The sequence below is a fragment of the Odontesthes bonariensis genome, chromosome 24, assembly GCF_027942865.1.
Source record: "Odontesthes bonariensis isolate fOdoBon6 chromosome 24, fOdoBon6.hap1, whole genome shotgun sequence".
NCBI lineage: Eukaryota > Metazoa > Chordata > Actinopteri > Atheriniformes > Atherinopsidae > Odontesthes > Odontesthes bonariensis.
In genome coordinates, this window is record NC_134529.1 from 19602645 (window position 1) to 19623589 (window position 20945).

At 40.0% G+C, this 20945-nt stretch overlaps 1 protein-coding gene across 1 annotated transcript; it reads left to right on the forward strand.

Moving 5' to 3' along the window:
• Nucleotides 1-5538: 5538 nt before the first annotated feature.
• On the forward strand, nt 5539-13293 carry LOC142375128 (solute carrier family 23 member 1-like). The gene is made up of 12 exons (XM_075459057.1): nt 5539-5736; nt 6964-7110; nt 7646-7803; nt 9755-9914; nt 10106-10287; nt 10459-10579; nt 10702-10858; nt 10935-11188; nt 11391-11555; nt 11649-11757; nt 11914-12009; nt 12819-13293. Exons 1-12 carry the CDS (start codon nt 5689-5691, stop codon nt 13052-13054), a joined length of 1833 nt encoding a protein of 610 aa, XP_075315172.1. The 5' UTR covers nt 5539-5688; the 3' UTR covers nt 13055-13293.
• Nucleotides 13294-20945: the final 7652 nt, after the last annotated feature.

A 20945-nucleotide genomic window follows, 5' to 3' on the forward strand; every position in this document is an offset into this window, starting at 1 on the left:
AGCCCCAAAGTGAAACTCCGCACAGCAGCGCAGTTGGAGCGGAGACCTGAGACAGACGATTGTAAAGCGTTTGAGTTTCTGAATGAAAAGATCAGTTGTGTTAACGGCAAAGAGGAAATCAATGAAAAGCAACTGAGCATAAGCTCTGCTTGCTTCAAAATGTCTTAAAAGCAATTCATTTTGACAGTAGTAGCAACATCAATACTGTGTCCCCTGTCCATAGGCAAAGTGTGATGACACTGTGTCACGCATGACTATGCGGCTGTCATTAACACATGTCAGTAAACTGCCAACCGCATTAAAAATGAGCTGACCCTGCAGTAAGAGAAGTGCTGCTGGAGTTATATCCCTCTGAAGACATCCTCACGCCTGGATCCCCATCGGCTCCACAGGGGCAGTGAAAGAGCTGCATGGTCTGTGGGACTATATAGAATATAAATCTATATTCTATATAGAATATATTGCTGCGACTCACTGTCAAGATTCTCGCTTCTGGTTGTAATTTTGATTCCCTTTTTATTACAATAGAACCACTCTTTTCTAAACTCTGTGTTCAGTCTGTAGGATGTTCTGTCCTCCGGGTTATGACATTGTCTGGAACGGATTCATATCTTGATGAGACGATATCACACAGGAAATGAGCTATGTTGTTCTATCAGGGTGCGATAATTGCAGAAAGTATCCCACACAGTCACTTCACCAGAAGTTAGTTTGGCGTAATGACTTTTAAACAAATGTTTTTACAGTCGCCATTATTCATAGTTTAATATTCATACAGACCGGTCTGCTCTGGCTCATTCATAATTTATTCGTTTTTACCCTTCCTAAATTGTGTTAATTATCCTTTTTCTCTTCAAAGGACCAAATGGAATCTTTAATCATCTTGTTGAAATGAAAGGATTTACTAAAACCGTCTGCATTAATAACATAACGCTCATGGGTGATAGGAAAAGAAAAACACAACTCACACACACACAATAACATGCACACAACTACTCATTTTTCGGCTGAAAGAGTCCTCATATTAAAGTTGGCTTTCAGATTTATATTCTGTGGCTCACTTCGGGTTCTCTCAATGAGAATTAATTGTAAAGCTGAATTCTTTCTTTAATTTACAAAGAACAGAAGATATTGCATATCAGGATTAGCTTTGACCTGTAAGACTGATATAATAGGGATAAACCAAGTTGAAGCTGAACTATGTATGGGCAGTTTCAGCCTTGTTCAGGTCCCATTATTGCATTGAGCAAGCATTGGTGAGTCTTCAGTTTGGAATATTTCATTTATAGGTTATGTTAAAACCTCCCCATCATCCTGTTTGACGAGTACATAGAAAGGAGAGTAGCTTTGTAATTATGCTCGCATGCATCACTTGGAGCTTCACTGTCATTTCATTTAGCCCGCGGAGCTGCTTGTAAGTGCCATGCAGTATTTGCTGAGGATCCAAAAGCTATAGGCAAGCAGAGCTGATACACAAATCACACGAAGAGGGTCCCAGCGCACGACAACCTCAGTGGTCCAGTCTTATCATTTATTTGATTTTGTCTGCTTAGTTTAATTAGTTGGGAAGTTGCTTGAGAATACATTAAACCATTGCACACTATTAGGTGAAATGATAAGGACTTTAAGTCAGGTCATGCTTTACAACTAATCTCGATGCCTTATCTCCATGACTTAGAGTCCATAGCCATGCTAGTGACTTGGAGAAGCTGTATCTACACGTTAATGCTCAGCGAGTCATTACCTATCTTAGCCGATAAGCACAAGTCTCAAATAAAAATAAAGAAATAAATAAAAGTTTCACAAGTTACAATTTCCAGCAGTTCCTGATGCCATAACAATTCATCTGATTTCTTGAGCATTGTATAGTTTTAAGTTTTGGCCACGAAAAACCTATCATGGCGTTAATACTCCAAAGGGCATGACTTTCCAACATTTTCCTCACCCATTGAGTAGTGATATATAGTGTGAGTTTCTCAGAACTTCATCAAAAGCCCTTTTAACTTATTGGTTGCACCTTAGTGGAGAAAAAAATGTTCTCTTCAACCCGACAATGTTCCTCAAGGTAATTCACAACTACCAAGTCCCATAAAATTATAACATACCGCACCCAACTACAGCTCCACCAAACAAGAAGTTCTGATCGGTTGGTGCTGGTTCCCCACAGTTGTCTACATGCTGTCTGATCTCCCTTTTCTGTGTAAAAGATCAATAAAGTAACACCATATCAACATACTGACAAGGTGGAAATTTTAATTCTCATTAGAGGGGTCCTTTTTAAAAGAAGACATGTAAGAGTGGTAAACATGCCCCTTTCCCAACTTTTTTCTACTTTAACAGCTGACAAAAAGGGTCCTTTTTTCAATCAAGTTAAGGCTGTAGAGGATTTGCAAATAATTGCATTGTTAAGTTTGTCCAAACTGGGCTTTAACTTTGTCTCCAGCACTCCTCCTAGTATGAAAAATAGGTGGAGACATGGTCTGGGAATTTGTCTAACTTCCCTGAGTTGCATCTGTGAACCTTCTTTCCTCCTCCCAATCGTAGGGCTTCCTGCAAGTGAGCGGGCAAAAAAGATGAGAGCTGCTCACAAACTGGGGGAGGATTTTCATTTTAAGGTCTCTCTGTTCAGGAGGTCAGGTTAACCTGTGAACTGAGCCTGTGCCAAAGGAAAATAAGAGGCATACAAAAAGAAAAACATGTGGTGAAATCAAGTGTAGGCATGTAAACATGAGAATGATGAAGTCAAAATGTAGAAGCAGTGTGTGCAAATTAAGTACACCCTATTATTCAGTAACTAGTGGAACCGCCTTTACTGGCAACAATTTGAAGTAATCCTTTTCTGTATGATATCGACAGTTTCTGACATCAGTCTGGAGGAATTGTGGCCCACCTTTTATGCAAAGCTCTCTCTTTCGATTAGCAAACTCATGCTCTGCCTCTTGTTACTGTCTAGAGAGAACAGGCTGTCCCCCGGCAAACCCTTTCAAACAAATCCTACTTGTTCAGTCTTTTCCTCATTGTACGGTCATGAACTTTGACATTTAAATTAATAACTGAGGCCTGTAGAGTCCTGAGATGGGGTGAAGCTGTTGGGACACCACCTCTGGGAATACTGACAGCTGTCGTGAATGTTTTCCACTTGTGAATTATAGTTCTCACTGTAGAATGATGGGTTCTAACTTGTTTGGAAATGACCTTACAACTCTTCCCAGACCTGTGAACAACAACATACTGTATGCTTCTTTAAGGCCATTGCTGATGTCTTTCCTCCTTGACATTGTGTTAACACACACCTGGATTCGACAGAGCTACAAACTGCAAAAAACCTCTGTTTTCAGAGAAGTGCTCACACTTGACGATGATCAGTTAGGTAAGGGTGTGCGGACTTTGGCTTAGTTTTTTGTGAAAGAATAAAAACCAAGCTGTAAAATGACGTGTTGTTGTTTGTCTGAGGTTGCATTTACTACATTTTAAGACCCAGTAAGGACCAATTTATCTTTACTATGTCCTGATAAATTCGGGGAGCTTCGAAAAGGATATGTTGTCTTAATGCTTTCCGTCAGGCTCTGTTGAAAGGCCTGCCTTATTTCTGCTTCAAAACATACTTTATGTGGTGTGAAGTCTGCTGGCTCAGTGTTCTTCACTACTTTCAGCTCTTGTGTTCACATCTCTGCTTCACACCTTTACCTGCTAGAATATATCAAAATTTGCCTTTGCTGTTGTGTTGATGTGTACGCAGATTAACGCATAAATGAATCTGAACGTGTATCTGAGTCATACTGGTGATAAGTAGCTGCATTACCACGACTGTCGCACTTTGAATAATGTTGTTGTGCATCACAGGATGGTCTGTGTTTGCCTGGCGCAGTGCTGCCGTGCAGTGTTTGCAGAGGGGGAATCACGAGGGAGAAAAGGGGATGCGGTATGCTTTATCGGCACTGTGCCACTTTTTAGTCAAGCATAAGCAGGAGAAATTACCCTAGAAATAAATCTCTTCCGTAACGCTCACCACAAAACAAATTAGGGAGTGCGCTTCTGTTTTTTAATGAACAAAGAGCTGCAAAAGAACTCACTCCTCCCCACAAATTGCCTAAAAGTCCTCACGAAACCTCAAAGCATGAAAAATTGACCCGCCATAATGGCACAAAATGATAAAGTCGAGTTATCTATAAAAAACGTTGCAGGGAGTTAATGATGCGCTACATTGCAGCCAATGACATTATAGATTGGTGAGCTGCAGAGAGTACTATTTAGAATATTAATGACTGTCTATATGTGGGGTTAACTGCATTTTGCAAGTTGATCAGTACATATTAGGAATTTTTTGAAAACAAAGAATGTACCCATAGTAAGTGCAAAGTACACACTGCTCATTGTGCTGCAAGTCCTGTCCATGGTCAGTGTCACGTTTCTCCCTTTTTCTCTTCCAGCAGACAAATGTGTCATTTTGACCTGGTTGTAGTCTGTGATACCCTTTCTCCTAATGTCATTAGGTGGCGATGGGGATCCACGGTGACAATTGACCATTTTGCCCCTGCACAATTGTTAGGACCCTTTTTTATATGAAACTGGAGACTGGTGTGTGTTCTGATATTTTCCCCAAAAGTCATTGCTGTGCCTGCTGCAACACATTTATCAGTCTTCTTGTTCTGTTCCTCCTCGTCTAGGGGGAAGACTTCTGTCTTTGAAGGACTAAATCTCTTTATCTCGCAATCTTTCCAGTTTGGTCCCATCAACTTTTAGTTCCAGTCTGACGGAAGTGCAACATACGCCGCGATCAAATAAATCATCTAACAGGAGCTGTCAGCATTATCTGGAGCGTGCTGATCAAAGCTCTTCGTCCTCAGCATGAGTAGAGTCAATAAAAGACATAAGCATTGTTCTTGCATTACACACACAGCACCAATTCAAAGAGGAAAATTATACACCCAACTGTCCACCTGTTTATGTATATAGCCATCCTCTCATCCATCCTTTTATCAATAATTGTTGCTCATGACATGTAGTGTCAACTTATCAGTGATCATAAAGTGGATAAAAACTCAATTATGGAACACTTTGTTGAGCGAAGCCATAAATAGTGTCAAAATGAAAACATAGTCCAAGCTGCTGGTCCGATAAAGCATAAATGTCTGCCAGTAAAGACAAACTTTACAACTCTCACAGTTATAAGTGAGTTATTTTCCTTTAATGACTTGGGACTTAATCTGTCGGTTGTTGAAGATTGTTGTTTGGCTTTCAATTTAAAAAGAAGCTGCTTGTGTTGAGGTGTGCGGTTGACATTTATTTAACTTAATTTACTAATTATATCTAATTAAATCTTTATATCATTTATTCCTCACATCAGGCAGTTGAAGAGCCTGATCTGAAAGTAAGCGCCCCACCCTGCAATGAAGGATCAGTTTGGCATATGGTAGTAGATAAAAAAAATAGAAGAAAAAAACGCCTTGTACCAGTTTGTCCCAATGAGGGCATGTAGGTGAGGCTGATCTATGAGTGGTTTTATGCTCAGTGTCTTTTTTTCCCCGTCAAGATTCTGACCACTCACTCTCTCACTCTTGTGTCTGCCCATGCATGTGCATAAGTTTGCTTCGGATGCAGTAACACCTCTTAAAGATACTTGCTCTTTGCTAAATCACTTTATTGTGGAATACCTTCAACAGACATCTGTTTTATAGTGGAGTTGAAATGGCACCGGGGAAGGAAAGTGCTGGGCTTGACAATCTTGCCTTTGATGTGAGTACCGTGAGTTTTTTGTGTAAAATATACCAGTACCGGTAACCTTAGAGCTCTTCTTTTTCTTGTTTTGTATTCTTATGAATGTTGCCTTTTTGATTGCTAGCCATTGTTGGTTATATTTAAAAGCTGGCATCAAGAAAGCAGAAGAAGACAATTAAAAGGCTTTGTGCTTCATATCTATTACAAGGAACCCATAAACATTCATGAAAACACATCTTTTTCACCATTGTTTTATCTGATATTATAAGAATCACACATTACTTGTCATGTAGAGGGGAATTATTAGGACCGGTTGCAATTATCAAGGATGAAACTTTTTTTTAGGTTTTGTTAATCACATTTTCACACTATCTTCTCACTCCCAGGACACACACAGTTTATAATATATTATTTTTCTTTAAATCAACTTAAAATACTTACGTTTTCAACTGATTTCCTTACTACAGTTCCTGTAATTTGCAACCGATTGTCAGGATCTGGATTTTAAGTTGTGTCTTGTACTTGGTTATTGGTGTCAGTATTCAGTTATGTTTTATTTTCTCCTTGTGTATTCCCTTAGTGTGCTCTCTCTCGTCCCCTGTGTTCTGCCATCTCTCTCTCTCCTCAGTCTCTCTCCTGCTCTCATTTACTCACCTGCAACCCGTTTCCAATCAACCACCAGTTCCTACTCCAGTAATCACCTCCCCAGTATATATGTCTGTCTAGTCTTACCACTCCTTGCCGGATCCTCTTCATTACCTTCCCAACCTTGGTCTTCGATGCTTTCGTCTTGAGTCTTGTCATGTCCCTTGGTCTAGTCTTGTTCCCCCCGGTCCCTGGTGTTTCCTAGTCTGTCCTTTTGCTTTGTTTTGTTGTTTTCTAGTTTTATGTCCAGTTTAGTTTTGGTTTTCCAGCTTTGCTGCGCCTTTTGTTTATATTCCTTGTTCTAATAAACTCTTTAACTTTATTTTTGCCTCCCGTCGTGTCTGCACACAACATGACACCGATGAGAAACACAAAGACAAAAACATCTCTGGGTTTCCTGGAAGTTCAATTACATGTTAAAAAAAAATGTTTTCAACACGCCTATGTTCTATGCTCTATGTTATACACATGGTCTGATCACATGTGCTGGTCGTAAAATTCTGAAGAATGTCAATTATTACATGGTATGTGAATGTATGTGGCCTAAGATGGCCCCTTGTCAGTGCCTTGGGATGAGCATGTTTTTATATGGCTTTGCAGATGGATTCACAGGTCAATGATCAACTCAGAGGAAAGGTGACTAAGACCTGTGGGAGCAGTTGTGTGGCAGAAAAAGACAGAAATAAACCAACCTATTGCGTGACTGACATACCTCCTTGGTACCTTTGTATTTTCCTGGCCATTCAGGTGGGTGTAACACACTCTGTGTTTTAAATGACAACATCCCTTTTAAAAGACAGCAAATGTCTTCTCTGTTGTCTTTAAATAAGTGTGTTGAGGACAATTTAGGAGCTTGTTTAATTATTAACAACTTTTAGTACATGATCGAGCACATTTGTTAATGCTTCATAAAGTATTTAATGAAAATCAATAATTATAGGGGAATGTACCAGGAAGTAGCTAAACAGTGGCATGGGTCTAAATATATCTTTATGTGTCAAGTTAGGACAGATACAACACCTACAGAGCAGACAGCGAAGCTTCAAAACCAAGCACTGACCTCGCCCATCAGTATTTGTCTCCATACACATACACAACAATCACAAATTAATTCTCCTTTAACACTACAAAAGAATTGATCAAATAATCAAGCCCTTTGTAATCCAAAGAAGGAAGACATCAGACTGTACGTCGAACATATAAGCGTAATAGGTCTCCTGCGTTCTTGGTGTGTGTTATCTCTGAACCCATGCATTCAATTGGCTGTTCCTCTCCTCTACAGCATTACCTGACAGCATTTGGTGGGATGATCTCCATCCCTCTCATTCTCTCGGAGGGGCTGTGTCTGCAGCACGACAGCCTGACCCAGAGTCGGCTCATTAACACCATTTTCTTTGTGTCTGGCATCTGCACCATTCTACAGGTCACTTTTGGTGTCAGGTGAGAATTCAGCAGCAGTCAATCCACTGCTTACGGTCCTATTAGGAGAGGTTGGTCAGATGGCTGAGATTAACTTTGCTTACATACTTAGTTACTTCAAGTAGAACCTTGAATAATTTCAATAAATCATATAGTTATATCAGTAGTTCATAAATGCACTAATGGGATAATCATTTAAATAATTTCAGTTAAAGGTCTTGGACCCCATTAGAGAATATTTATTATATTTATCTATTGGTAATCTATATGTATTTATGACATCTTCCAAAAAATAAACACTAAATAAAATTAAATTACTCAGGTGCAGATATTCTTTCTCACTTATCTTTGGAATGGGTATATGCATCATCCGTTTATGAATTGCCTCTCTAAATGTTGATCCCTGAAAGAAAACTACATATACATAAGATACATATGCAACAGGGCCATTCATAAAACTCCCTGATTCCAAGCCTTTCAGGTGGTGACTAAGCACTGTACCTGAACATCTAAATACAGGCATCAGTTCTTTTCAAGGCAAGGACATGGATTGCGCCGGACCCAATGGTCCATGTACATGCATATTTTCCTCTGTATAAACACCGGGCTTCCTGATAACAAGTAACTTAGGCTAAGCTCCAGACTAAGCTAGTCATTACTTGTATTTTGTATCGTAGGCTATGTTTACAATAACTGTAACTTCCGTTAAATGTGGCAGGCTGTAAAGTTAAACTTGTCATGAATGTTTTTGCTTAATTAGCCCAGTAAAACTACTATTACCACTAAGCTGCAGATATTGCCAAATAAGGAGAGCTTAAACACAAAACCAACATCAACATTAAGGCAGAATCATTAGGGAATAATTTCACTTTACACAGGTCTATATCAAACCACTCAACTGTGAAATAGAATTTTATGATTGAATTATTTAATTACTGAGTCAACAAGAATTTACAAACCATTAAAATGCACCTTTGTTAAAGGTTTTTTAACAACTCATTACTGCCAGCACCTGATTTGCCCCGTGGATGTGTACTCATCCAGTAATTCTTCTAAGCAGTAAACCTATCCACTATTTAAATGGTTATTAAAATGACCCGTCTTAAGCTTTTGTTGCTTGACTTTAGGTGGTCATCATCGTTATTAATTCAACACCGAAACTTAACAGAGAAGAATGGGTCATCTTTTTTGCCATCCTGGAAAAAATTGCTCTTGCAGCACACTGCTAAATGTGAACATCTGAAGGTGTTCAGAAGTGGGAATATACTCAATGAAGACAGAAATGAATGAGTATAGTCTTGAAATCCCCTTTTTCCCTACACCACTGATCATGGACAGACATTGGGTCAATATGGAACCAGTGGATACCAGCTGGTTGCATTTTTCTGCCAATTCAGCCCCTCAACATGTTGGCTGGGTGAGAGTGCACAAACCTTCAATTCGACTTTTGAGCTCAGGTTTAATGCCTGTTCTACCTGATATGAGTTTTCTGATCCAAAGCACCCCCATTCCCAGCAGCAATATTTTCTACTGCATTCGTCCAGGTGATCCACTTAGCGACGCTCTTTGATCAGTGGTAGGATAAGGAGTCGGGGATGCACAGTTAACCAATACACCTGCACATGTGTCTCATTTTGGGCAGCATCTCACACTGCCAATGCTTATTAAAAGATGTTAGCATTCCAGTAGGTGATGCTAAATTTAGATGGTGGGCATTTCTGCTGAAAATAGGCTCATTAACATTCTCAGCTGGGCATACGAACTCGGACGACAAAAGAACATCAGCGCTGTTGTGTGTCGACTCTTAGTTTCGGAAAAAAAGAAAAATTATAGAAAAAGTAAATAGCCGTCAAATTCAAGCTTGCAGTTGCACACTGTTTTTTGGTGATCTTGTAAATCACTAACGTAGACCTTCTTTAAATGGTTTTAGATTGGACAATAGAAAGTTATTTCTCTTTATCACACTTTGAAGGCTTCCCATTCTGCAGGGAGGTACGTTTGCGTTGGTGACCCCAGCCATGAGCATGTTGTCCATGCCAGAGTGGAAGTGCCCTGCATGGACCCAGAATGCCAGTCTGGTCAACACCTCCTCACCTGTCTTCATAGAAGTGTGGCAGACCCGCATGAGAACAGTGAGCATACACAAACATGTTCGCTTTGATCAAACCAAGCAAACAAAAGAACAGTAGTGCCATGGAGCTCATGATTAATTCAGTGAGCACACATGGTTTCCACTGTGGGAAGTAACCAGTCATTGTCATTCTCCCAGAGAAAGAGTGATGATGTCATTGTTCATGTACCCGGGTACTGTTTGTGTTCACAGCTGCAGGGCTCCATCATGGTGGCCTCTCTCCTCCAGATTCTGGTCGGTTTCTCTGGCCTCATTGGCTTCCTCATGCGCTTCATTGGCCCCTTAACCATTGCCCCCACTATCTCTCTCATAGGCTTGTCACTGTACGACTCAGCCGGAGATAAGGCTGGAGCCCACTGGGGCATCTCTGCTATGTAAGTAACCACTCTGCAGTGTTTGGCTGCAGTTTTTGCTTAAACCTTCCTTCTCAGGAAGTCACAGTCTGTAATTTCACAAAAGCTAATTCTTATCTGTAAAGCTGCAGCTTCAATTGTTATAGTGTAATCTCCTGAGATGGTCATTATGATATTCTGTCATGCCCCCAGGACTACAGTGCTGATCATCCTGTTCTCTCAGTACCTTCGTCTCATACCAGTGCCTGTTCCTGCATACAGCAAAACCAAGAAACTGCACACCACAAACTTCTTTATCTTCCAGACAATGCCAGTATGACATTTTGTAATCACACCCTACAAGATGTATCAAGTTTTAGGCTATAATATTCCCTGCCGTTGTTGCTAATACACTTTTAAATGCTCTAAAGCATACTAATGTTAGATGTCAATCAGATTCTGCTGGGCATCGCGATCGCATGGTTAGTCTGCTACCTCCTCACCATCTATGATGTCCTACCATCTGATTCAGCCCAGTATGGTCACTTGGCCCGCACTGATGTGAAAGGAAATGTTGTGGGCGATGCTTCCTGGTTCACGGTCCCTTATCCTGGTACGTGTACAAGACACGCAGGTGAAAGATTAATTTAAAGACTGCTCAATAACCACCGGTATGACTCCTAATTCAGGTCAGTGGGGGGTTCCAACTGTGAACCTGGCAGCTGTGGTTGGCATTCTGGCTGGAATAATATGCTCCATGGCAGAATCTGTGGGTGACTATCACGCATGTGCCAGGCTTTCAGGGGCTCCCCCTCCGCCAAAGCACGCCATCAGCCGGGGCATCGGTGTGGAAGGTCTTGGCTCTTTGTTGGCGGGAGCATTTGGCACAGGCAATGGCACGACCTCCTTCAGTGAGAATGTGGCAGCACTCGGTATCACCAAAGTAAGTATTCGCATTGATTTCACAACTTTTTCTCCCCCAGCGTTGCACCAATTTCTGCTTTAACATGGAAAGCTACTGTGGAAACCTAATTAATGAATGAGATTGATATCATTTTTATTTTGTACACAAAGCAGTTTAGTAAACATTCCAAATTATCAAACCATTTTAGAAAAATATATTGAATGGTGTTTTGTGGTGACAGGTGGGCAGTCGAACAGTGATTCTCGTAAGTGGAATTTTTATGCTTTTGATGGGCATGCTGGGCAAGATTGGAGCCATCTTTACAACCATCCCCATGCCTGTGGTTGGAGGGATGTTCCTGATCATGTTTGGAGTCATATCTGCTGCAGGAATTTCTAATCTGCAGGTAAAAATGTCACTCGATATACTTTTTAAAATATATTTTACAAATGCCCTTCTGCTGCACGTGCACGTTTTATTGACACATCTTTTTTGTCAGTTCACAGACATGAATTCTTCTCGGAATATCTTTGTGTTTGGTTTCTCCATGTTTTCCGCACTTGTCATTCCGAACTGGATCATAAAAAATCCTGATTATCTCAAAACAGGTATAATTACCACCCAAGAAAGGGAATTTGATCACTACCTGTTTTTTAGTCTCTGTGCTTCAGCCGTTTTTCTTCTTTTTTTTAATCAAAAGGTTATGTTTATTAAAGCAGAAAGTCTCTGGTATTTTACTCTCTTGTCCTTTATGTCTGACCCAGGTATCAAAGAGTTGGACCAAGTGTTGCGCATACTGTGGACCACCCATATGTTTGTGGGAGGATTCTTAGGCTTCCTCCTGGATAACACAATTCCTGGTAAGCTGAAGTAGAAGTAGAACACTTGAATTGATCTGATTTCACGCAGCAAATATATAGAAACTTATTTTTCTTATATGTAAGGTACTGTGTTATTTTGTGGTTGCAGGAAAACTCATCAGTGTCAGGTGCTAAGGGAGGTTTCATAACTGTGCAGTAAAGATATTAGACAAGAAGCCAATAAGATTGTCATATCATCAAAAAGCTCAATATACTAAATATTGATGATTTCATATTTGCAAATGCCAGTCTCACTCTTAGGCCCTTTTTGGCCTGGCTCTACGGGTTCTTTATGATATGGAGATCTTTGGTTTGTCAAGGAGGAGTTACCTAAAGGGAAAACTATGAAGTATCATATTGGAAAACTCCAAAAGGATTAGCAATACTCGAAATGTATTAATTTGTGAAACGAAAACAGACCAAAACTGCCAACATTTAATCCTTTTCAAAAGCCAATCAAACATGTAGTCATGTATAGGGGATAATTTTAAAGATTGAGGTGGGGTAAGTGTGGGAAAGTGGGGTGGTAATGTACAGTATGTATGCATTTATGTCTTTTTAGCTGGCTGCACATTTGGGCCATGTATGTGTGACAGTATTTCTTTTCTTCTTGGCTATGATACATTGCATCGGATAATTGCTATTCAGCTTTATATGTTATGATTAAATGTACTTATTAAATAAATAATTCATGAAATAGAATTTTAAAAACAATTTAACCTAAATTATGGACATTCAAATTGCTTCTGACATGTTATTCTGAGGAATGGCGCTTATCTTCATCTTATGTCCTTTCTACCATCATTCAGGGACTAAAGATGAACGTGGACTCCTTGTCTGGGACAAAGGGCATTTTGAAGACTCTGACGACACCTTTGTGTCTGAAGAGGTGTATGACCTCCCTTTTGGAATGACTTCTTGCCTCCAATCTCAGTCTTGGGTTCGATACATTCCTTTCTGCCCACAAAGGGGCGACACTCAGCACAATTCAGAAGGCAACGACATGTCACAGAATCGGGGGACCGAGTACAATACAAGAGTCTGAACTTGGAAAAAATGAAATAACACACTTCAGATACAGACATTTCCTGTAAAACTGTATTAAAAAAAAAAAGACTGAATCTTTTTGCAAGCCACTGGTTGATTTTATTTCTTATTTTTCAAGATTCGCCAGCTTATTGTTAGGTACTGTGTATTTCAGGGAAACCGAAAAGAAACATTCCTCATGAAATTCTGCCCTGTCTCTCCACTTCATTTTGATGTTTTATACATCCGGTCAATTAAAAGAGAAACCAAAAATAATTAAAAGAGAAACCAAAAATATCTAAAAGCGAGTGGTTGGTGTCACATTCTGTCATCGTCACTTACAGAAGAGCTACCGAATGATCAAAGTGTTACAGTCTCAAAATCCTACCAGTAACTCAGAACGCAGAGACAGATTACTATAAAAATGCTCTCCGGTCTCCTCTTTCAAAGGAAATTAAATTTAGCCTGTGGATATGGGCCATATCTCACAGCTCCATCTCTACATTCACGCAGCTGCTAAACAAACCTACAGCAGTGTTTCCTTTTCGCAAAAACAAACATATAGAAGATAACATCTTCTCGATCTGTCTATTTGCCTTCCACGCTGTCAGCTCTTTGTCTCTGTGTTAATTTCCTCTGCCTAATGACCTTTGACAGGCAGGTGGGATATGGTGCAATGCTTTGATCTGCGGAGCCATCACTACCCCCCACCCCGAGGCCTGTTTTCGACCACTAGACAATGGCGGGCTGCCCACACTAATTCTATTTAAGGATAGTATGATAGAATGACTTACTGAGTATAATTTCTTCTTTAAAAACCTTTCCTTTTTTTAATTGTCTGGATACACTTCAGTGAAAGCTCACGACTGAACATGAAATAAAAGAAATGTAAGCTGCTGTTCTGGAAAGGGATTTTGCGGAGCAATTCTCAGCAGGGTTTAATGCAATACTAGAAACCATCAGCATTTCAGTGGCAAATGATGTTAAAAAAAAAAAAAACTCTATCTCATCAGGGATTCGATTTATTTTCACCATACTTTTTTCTTTTTTTTTTTCTTCTCTGTTCTACTACAGCCGTGAAGAATTGCTTCTATTTTCTCTCTCTGAATCAGCAGTTAGACCAGAGAAATGTGCCTTGCCTGTCGCTCAGTGACAGCTGGAATAGGCTTTAGCCCACCGGTGACCTTAAATGGCATGAATGAATGAACCTCTGGGTGTTGAGCCACCTATTCAGATCAATTCTTGGATGTTGAAAGATCAATTCACAAAAGCTACTTTTGTGTTTTTGGCACATGAATTGCCTCAAATAGTCGAGAGAATGGTACAAGTCACATAAAGAGGAAAGAGAAACTGTAAATCTGCCAGCTGCACATGGATGCTCGCTGCAGATGTGAAACATGGCTCAGTTTCCTGTATTCAACACAAACGGGCATATCAAGGTTAACATAGTGTTGGCTGATCTTACTGAAAGTGTTCATATTCATTCATCTGACAGATTTAATAATCTATTCAGATAAGCACTGTAATGAATTCACATTACGTTCCTGTGTCGTAGGCTGGACTTCCAGAATAACGGCAGCTTTTCCTACTTGTTATTCATCGACACACCACAGAAAATAAATATTTTGTTCATATCAAGCCAACTTTGAGCATTCCCTGGAGGCAGTGTTTTTTTTTTTTCCAATTTATTCAGGGAGAATGAATTATTTCACCGTGTCAAGAAACCAGTGCAAAAACTTTAATGAGGAAAGCTTTTACATCAATGTTCCCCAGTTACACGTTTCATTGAGGGAAATTAAGTTTTTGGGATGTTGTTGAACTATATTCTGAGAACATATCCCTGCTCAGTGCAACAGTGCGGGTAGCACACCCTGGGAAACCGTAATACCCTCACTCAGTAATGACACTACTAGATTAATGCGCTAAAGGTCAGGTTAAGCCTTGGGGGGATTTAGCAACATATAAGAAATGGGAAAACATTTGATTGAAGCAAAGAATGAACCTCAAATAAGGTCCACTAAGTCAAATATGCTTCTGTTAGTCTTGAAAAGAAAAGAGAGTCATTATATAAAAACGCTATGAAGTCTTTGTGTTCTTTGGCAAAAGCAACAATGCTGGCTTTTTGTACACGTAGAATAATTTGACAATTGCCAGTGCAGAGCTCAACCTGTCGAATAAACCGTTTCACTCCTTTCAACCACAAGAGGTCCTCAGAGGCCCCGAGGTTTTCCACATCTGAAGCCATCTTCAAAATGCCCATTCAGTTATTGTTCTAATATGTAAATCACTTACTTCATACTTGTGTAACCTCCTGTGCTTTGTGCGTTTTTTTTTATTTTTATTCCAGTCAGTTAATTTACTCGCCTCTCAAACCGATACTATGTACAGTCCAGGCTTTCTTGATATTTGTCTCAAGAATGCCTTTGTGTTTCCTGTTTGTAGCCATTTTTGTTTCTTGTGAAATGACCTTGTTTGTCCATTAGTTGTTTTTGGACATTTAACTTTGACTCACTCAGTCTGTTTTGCTTGCCTGCCTGGGTCTTACTCCCTCGTAACAGCTATCCATAAGTAGAGCTTGATTTTTATGTTTTCAAACTGCCCTGAGTTTTGTTTCATCTCATTTAAGCTACTCTGTACGGAAGCCGAGAACAGCCGTGGATTTTTTTTTTTTTATCTCGTGATAACGACTTATTATCTCGTTATCTCGATATTACAAAGATCGTTTTCTCGTGATAACGAATGAATTATTTCATTGTCTCGATATAACACAGATTGTTTTCTCGTGATAACGAATTAATTGTTATATTAGCTGAAGCAGCCGGATATATAGGAGTTTTTTCAGCCTCTCATCTGCTAACTGGTAGCCCCTAAACAAACCCAGTCAAGTAATCAAACTAACGTAAAGTGTAACTTATCGGTAGGCTACAGCTATTTAGACATATAAAGAGATCATCTTCATATGACCTCTTTATATGCATTCCCATTGGAGGAACCTTTTGCAGTTCCTATAACCTTTTCAGGAATAGGACCGTTTTTTGCCCGCATTCGGACAAAGCAGGGTCTTTGCTGGGTTCCATAGGAACACATGTGACGTAGGTGTTTAGTGGTTTGTAGCTACGCCCCTTGTCAGATTTCCGCTTCTTCATTTCCGCTTCCTCTGGTCCCTAATCTGACACAGACACAACCGCCGTGTGTTTAATAAGTTAAACTTACACGCCGTCTCCTTTGTCAGCGGCACTCTGCCCACCTTCCTTCCTTCATGAAAGGAAGAAGTATCGCTTGCCGCTCGATTCTTCGTCTCCTGACTCTCTCTGTGTGCTCTTCCAGCCTCGATGTTAGACGCCCGATGTGATGCTAAAGTAACACGTCACTGTCACAGACGGTTGCGTCGCATCAGTCCCTATCAAGGTACCTGACTCATGTGCGAATGCAAAATGAAACAGTTCCCCTGGGGAAGGGCAGTTCATAGAACGGAATTCAAGGTGGACGGTTCTTAGAACTACGTTCTTAGAACTTCTCCGTCTGAATGCGGCTTATTATGACAGCGACAGCCAGTGGAAGCCGTTCGTGGCAGCTCTTACACATTAAATATTTCGTTATCACGAGAAAACGATCTTTGTTATCTCCAGATAACAAAATAATAAGTTGTTAGTTCGAGATAACAGTGCATAAAATAAATAAAAACGGCTCAGCTAAATGCTATATTCATCGCTCTTTTTTCTTGATGTTGTTGTTTTTTTATTGTTAATCTTGTTCAGAAACAAAATCTAGGTGTTTGTATGCAGTACAAAAAACTTTAGAAATAATTTCCAAAAGTTAGATATTTATGTTTGAATTAGTTAGTCCATAGTGACAGCTCTCTGTTACAACATGAAAAATTCTGCAGAAAGCCTCATGTAAATGAATAAGTGAGCAAAGCAGCTTGTTGAAAATGAAATTTGTACTGAGAGCGATGCTCAGTGCTCAGAAATAGGATGAAATATTCATTACGGTCTCTCTTCACTCATCATGATTTCTCTTTTTACTCCACAATTGCCTGAGCAAGCCTTCCTCTCTCAAAGTACTTTTCTTTTTTTTTGGCCATCGGTCCACTGTTATAGAAACTGGGCTCCAAGTTATTGTGATTGACACTGTAAGATGAGAGAATTTTGGTTTTCCAAGGTCCAGCTGATAATTCTTTTTTTTGGGGGCTTTTTATGCCTTTAATGATAGGACAGTTGGAGAGAGACAGGAAGCACGGGGCAGAGAGAGGGGGAAGACATGCAGCAAAGGGCCGTCCGGTGCGGGACTCGCACCGGGGCCAGCTGCAGTGAGGACTCCAGCCTCTGTACATGGGGCGGCTGTTCAAACCAAACTGAATTCTTCAAGAATTCATTGACAAGCTAAACCGGCAATTGAGTCAACTCTCACTTTTGATAATTAGTATACTGTAATGTTTATTTTTAAACAGGAGAGGCCATCCCTTGTTCATCAGTTAGTTTTCATGTGTTGTCCATTTTATTCCATATCTATTTTACATGATAAAGGATCATACATAAGGAAGCTTTACGTCTCTTCTCTGGGGAGAGGATTTGGTATACTTCAGGCTTCAGTGTTTTCCTTCTTCTGCATGGTGTAATATTTTCAGTTGCACACTGGAGGGGGCTGCAGACTGAACACTGATTTTGAGGTGTTTGAAGTGCCACTTCATCATTTCATTGCGTCAAATAAAAAACACGATTGAAAAAGGTCTAACGCGATTACCACAAAATTAGAAAGAAATATCTTAGCAAAATGAAAACTCAGCAGAGATGCCGTTGTTGTGTCAGAATGTATTAGGTCAAGTAGGGATGGTGTCACCTTACATTTAAAATATTATACACCGGATAAAAGCTTTGACACCTCTGTCAAGAAAAAGTAGACTCTTCCTATTGTGCGTTTTGGGCATAGTGAAAAAGCTTAGTGTACACTGACCTCCAGATATCGAGCACAGATCTGCTCACATCAAACAAATATTCTGTTGAAAATTTCTTATTAATAAATAGTCAAATTGATGATAAAATAGGGACAAACGGCTGGTTCAACTGGCTTTCAACCATGTGGTTAAGTCACATTATTTCTGTTTGTTCTATAGGAGCAGGTCACTAGTCATAGTCCTGTTTCAGAAAAATGACTCCATAACAACTCGTGTATGAACAACCACGTTAAGCGGACTCAATATTTGCAAGTTTCAGAAATGCAACTAGCTGCTCTTTTTCTATCATTTCTAAAAGTGTCAACTTTCAGTTTTATGTGTTGATGCCTCATGGCAAATCCTTTCTGCGCACGTGAGCCTAAGATAAAAAAGGCAACATGTCCACGTGTCCTATAAAACGATAACATGTTCTCACCTTTGGAGGTGAAAAGACAGGGTTGTCTTATCACATAATTACATGTCGGTTATGCAATTATACGATAGAGTCTTTCATTTCACTTCGTTTTAGTGCATCTGTTTCTTGGAAAAATATCGTCAACACTGGCACAAGGGCACAGGGTTTATGACGTCACTATGCAAAACATTTCCTCCCGCTAACGTCGGACCAATAGGGCTCGGGCACACGCGTTGCATTCTGGGATATGGTCGCCATATTGGAGGCACAATCTCGTAAACAAACCCTGAGGCAAGACGGAGATCAAGGACCAAACAGTGAGAGAAAAGTGAGAGAAAAGCATGTTAAAATCGAAGAAAGGATGTGGGATATACCGGGATACATTACAGAAGGAAGCCAGAGATCGGTACATGCAGAAGATTGGCGTTATAAACGGACTGGACCCTTATGAAATACCGAGCAAGGAATGGATTGTCGACGAAGATTTACTGCCTAAATTCACCCTTTCGGACATAATTGCGTATATAGTATGTGGTGTCAGTGCTTATACTTTGCAACAGTTTCAATTATAATGACACTTTACACTTTTGTCATGTTACTCTACTTGTAAATAAATAATGAAACACACACACTTGGCTGTATCTCAAAGCAAATTTATTTCAGACGACTTCAACTTTGCACAACACTCCTGCTCATGGTGGTCAGAGTACAACATACAGACACAATCTTGTCAAAGAATGTTTTGTCTTCACCTTTGCATGGCAAAACTATGTTGATAGGTACTTTTGCTGACAAAAAGGTGTATTGTTTCTGACAGTTCCAATCGCCCTTTCCATGTGAATTTGGAGATGGGCAATTTTCCTTGTATTTTCCACATTAAATTAAGATTAAGATCAGATTTATTGTCATGTATACATGCATACACACGAAATTTGTCCTCCGCTTTTAACCCATTGAGACATCCCTTGCTTCCAACTGACAGTGTCCTCTTGTGAAGGCGGGGATCTTTACCTCAGCACACAAAAGTCTGTAACTTACCAGAATGAAAATGCAGAGAACACACTCTCATCGACACCGGGATTGAGTGGAAAGGTATGCTTGGTCGTCTTACAGCAGCGATCCATGCTAGTCGACGACGCTTTGTTATCTCGGACACTTGGTCTCCGTGGGTGTGCCTCCAAGCAGGAAACCGTTAAAAAGATAAACCATTTACGATTTCCCCCCCATTCCTGTCACGGCTTACGCTATTGCACCCCACGACACAGCAACGTGCGACCATAGTGGCAAAGACAATAAGTCAAATAGATAAACCAACGCAGAAAGTTCCGAGACCAGGCGGGAGTACGTCTGCGCGCAGTGGAAAACAATGTAAACAAAACAGTTCTGAGCCTCCAGTATGGCCGCCGCTCACGTAGTGACGTCACGTGCCCGAGCCCTATATTCAAAACGAGTCATATTTTCATGGAAAAAGAAAAATCAAGTCCTACAAACGTTTTGTTGCCTTGCCACGTTACATATAGAAAAATTCCCTTCGTCAATTTTACCAGTGTACTTTTAATAAGAGATTCAATATATGGGCAGCAAACAAAACAAAGCCAGCTGATGCCGCATTGACAACAACTCGTTCATTTTAAGACGCTATGTTTCCGTATGTAGTCATTCTTACGTAAGCATATTTTGTCTACTATATTTTTGCGATAAAAGTGTGTGTATATATATTTCTAAACAGTGACAACACTGTAGGTTCCAATTTCGCAACTGATTTGTCGTCAGACCACAGACTTATTTTGTTTAGCTTGCAATTGCACTGTTTTCGAAGGAACTTAAATGCAGCACAGTTGGCTCGCCACAGATCCGGAACAGGGCGGTATGAACCAGTTCATCAAGCTGCCCGCGGAAGCTTGTACACAACGTGAACTATGTAAATTATGCTCTCAAAATAAAAGCAAGTTATGTATGAATGAGTCTAATTTACAGGTGGGTGATTTTGTTTGGAAGTTTATATGAAAAACTGCCATACTCTGTAGGATCTCCTGTCTTTTTATGTCTGAGATGCTCTGTTTAGTTCCTGTCTCATTTGTATCTATACCTTTTTTACATGTTGCATTCACAAAATAACTTTTGGCATAATAAGATTGACGGATGTAGCCACCTGTTTGTTTGTTTGTTTGGCCATGTTCAGCTTGGCCCTTTTAGAACCATCTGATATGAGTGGGCAGTTGATCCACCAGAGAACTTTGATGGTTTATTTTCACACTGAACTGTTTAAATGAACACTGGATTTATTAATGAAGACTTAGCCACCAGGGCCTTAAAGCCAGAAAATCTTTACTAAGGTAATAAATTAATCTAAAGATAGAATAATATTTTCATTGATTTTACTCTGACTCCTTCTGGTGGCATTAACCACCTGCTCGCCATTAAAAAGGATGCAGTGTGAAGGCTTCATTAACTTCTTTTTGGAGTGTCCTCAGGTTACATAATTTGTGTAGGTGGTCAGGTTTTTAGAAAACATTTTACTTTGAAAGTATGTACAGGAAGTTCTTCTTTACAGTATACACT

What these genes read in the sequence shown, in the direction of transcription:
- LOC142375128 (XM_075459057.1), top strand. Translation starts at nt 5,689, where the DNA reads ATGGCACCGGGGAAGGAAAGTGCTGGGCTTGACAATCTTGCCTTTGAT. An exon ending in GTATTTTCCTGGCCATTCAG is followed by an intron (nt 7,111 to 7,645) that starts GTGGGTGTAACA and finishes TCTCCTCTACAG; the next exon opens with CATTACCTGACAGCATTTGG. An exon ending in CAGGTCACTTTTGGTGTCAG is followed by an intron (nt 7,804 to 9,754) that starts GTGAGAATTCAG and finishes CACACTTTGAAG; the next exon opens with GCTTCCCATTCTGCAGGGAG.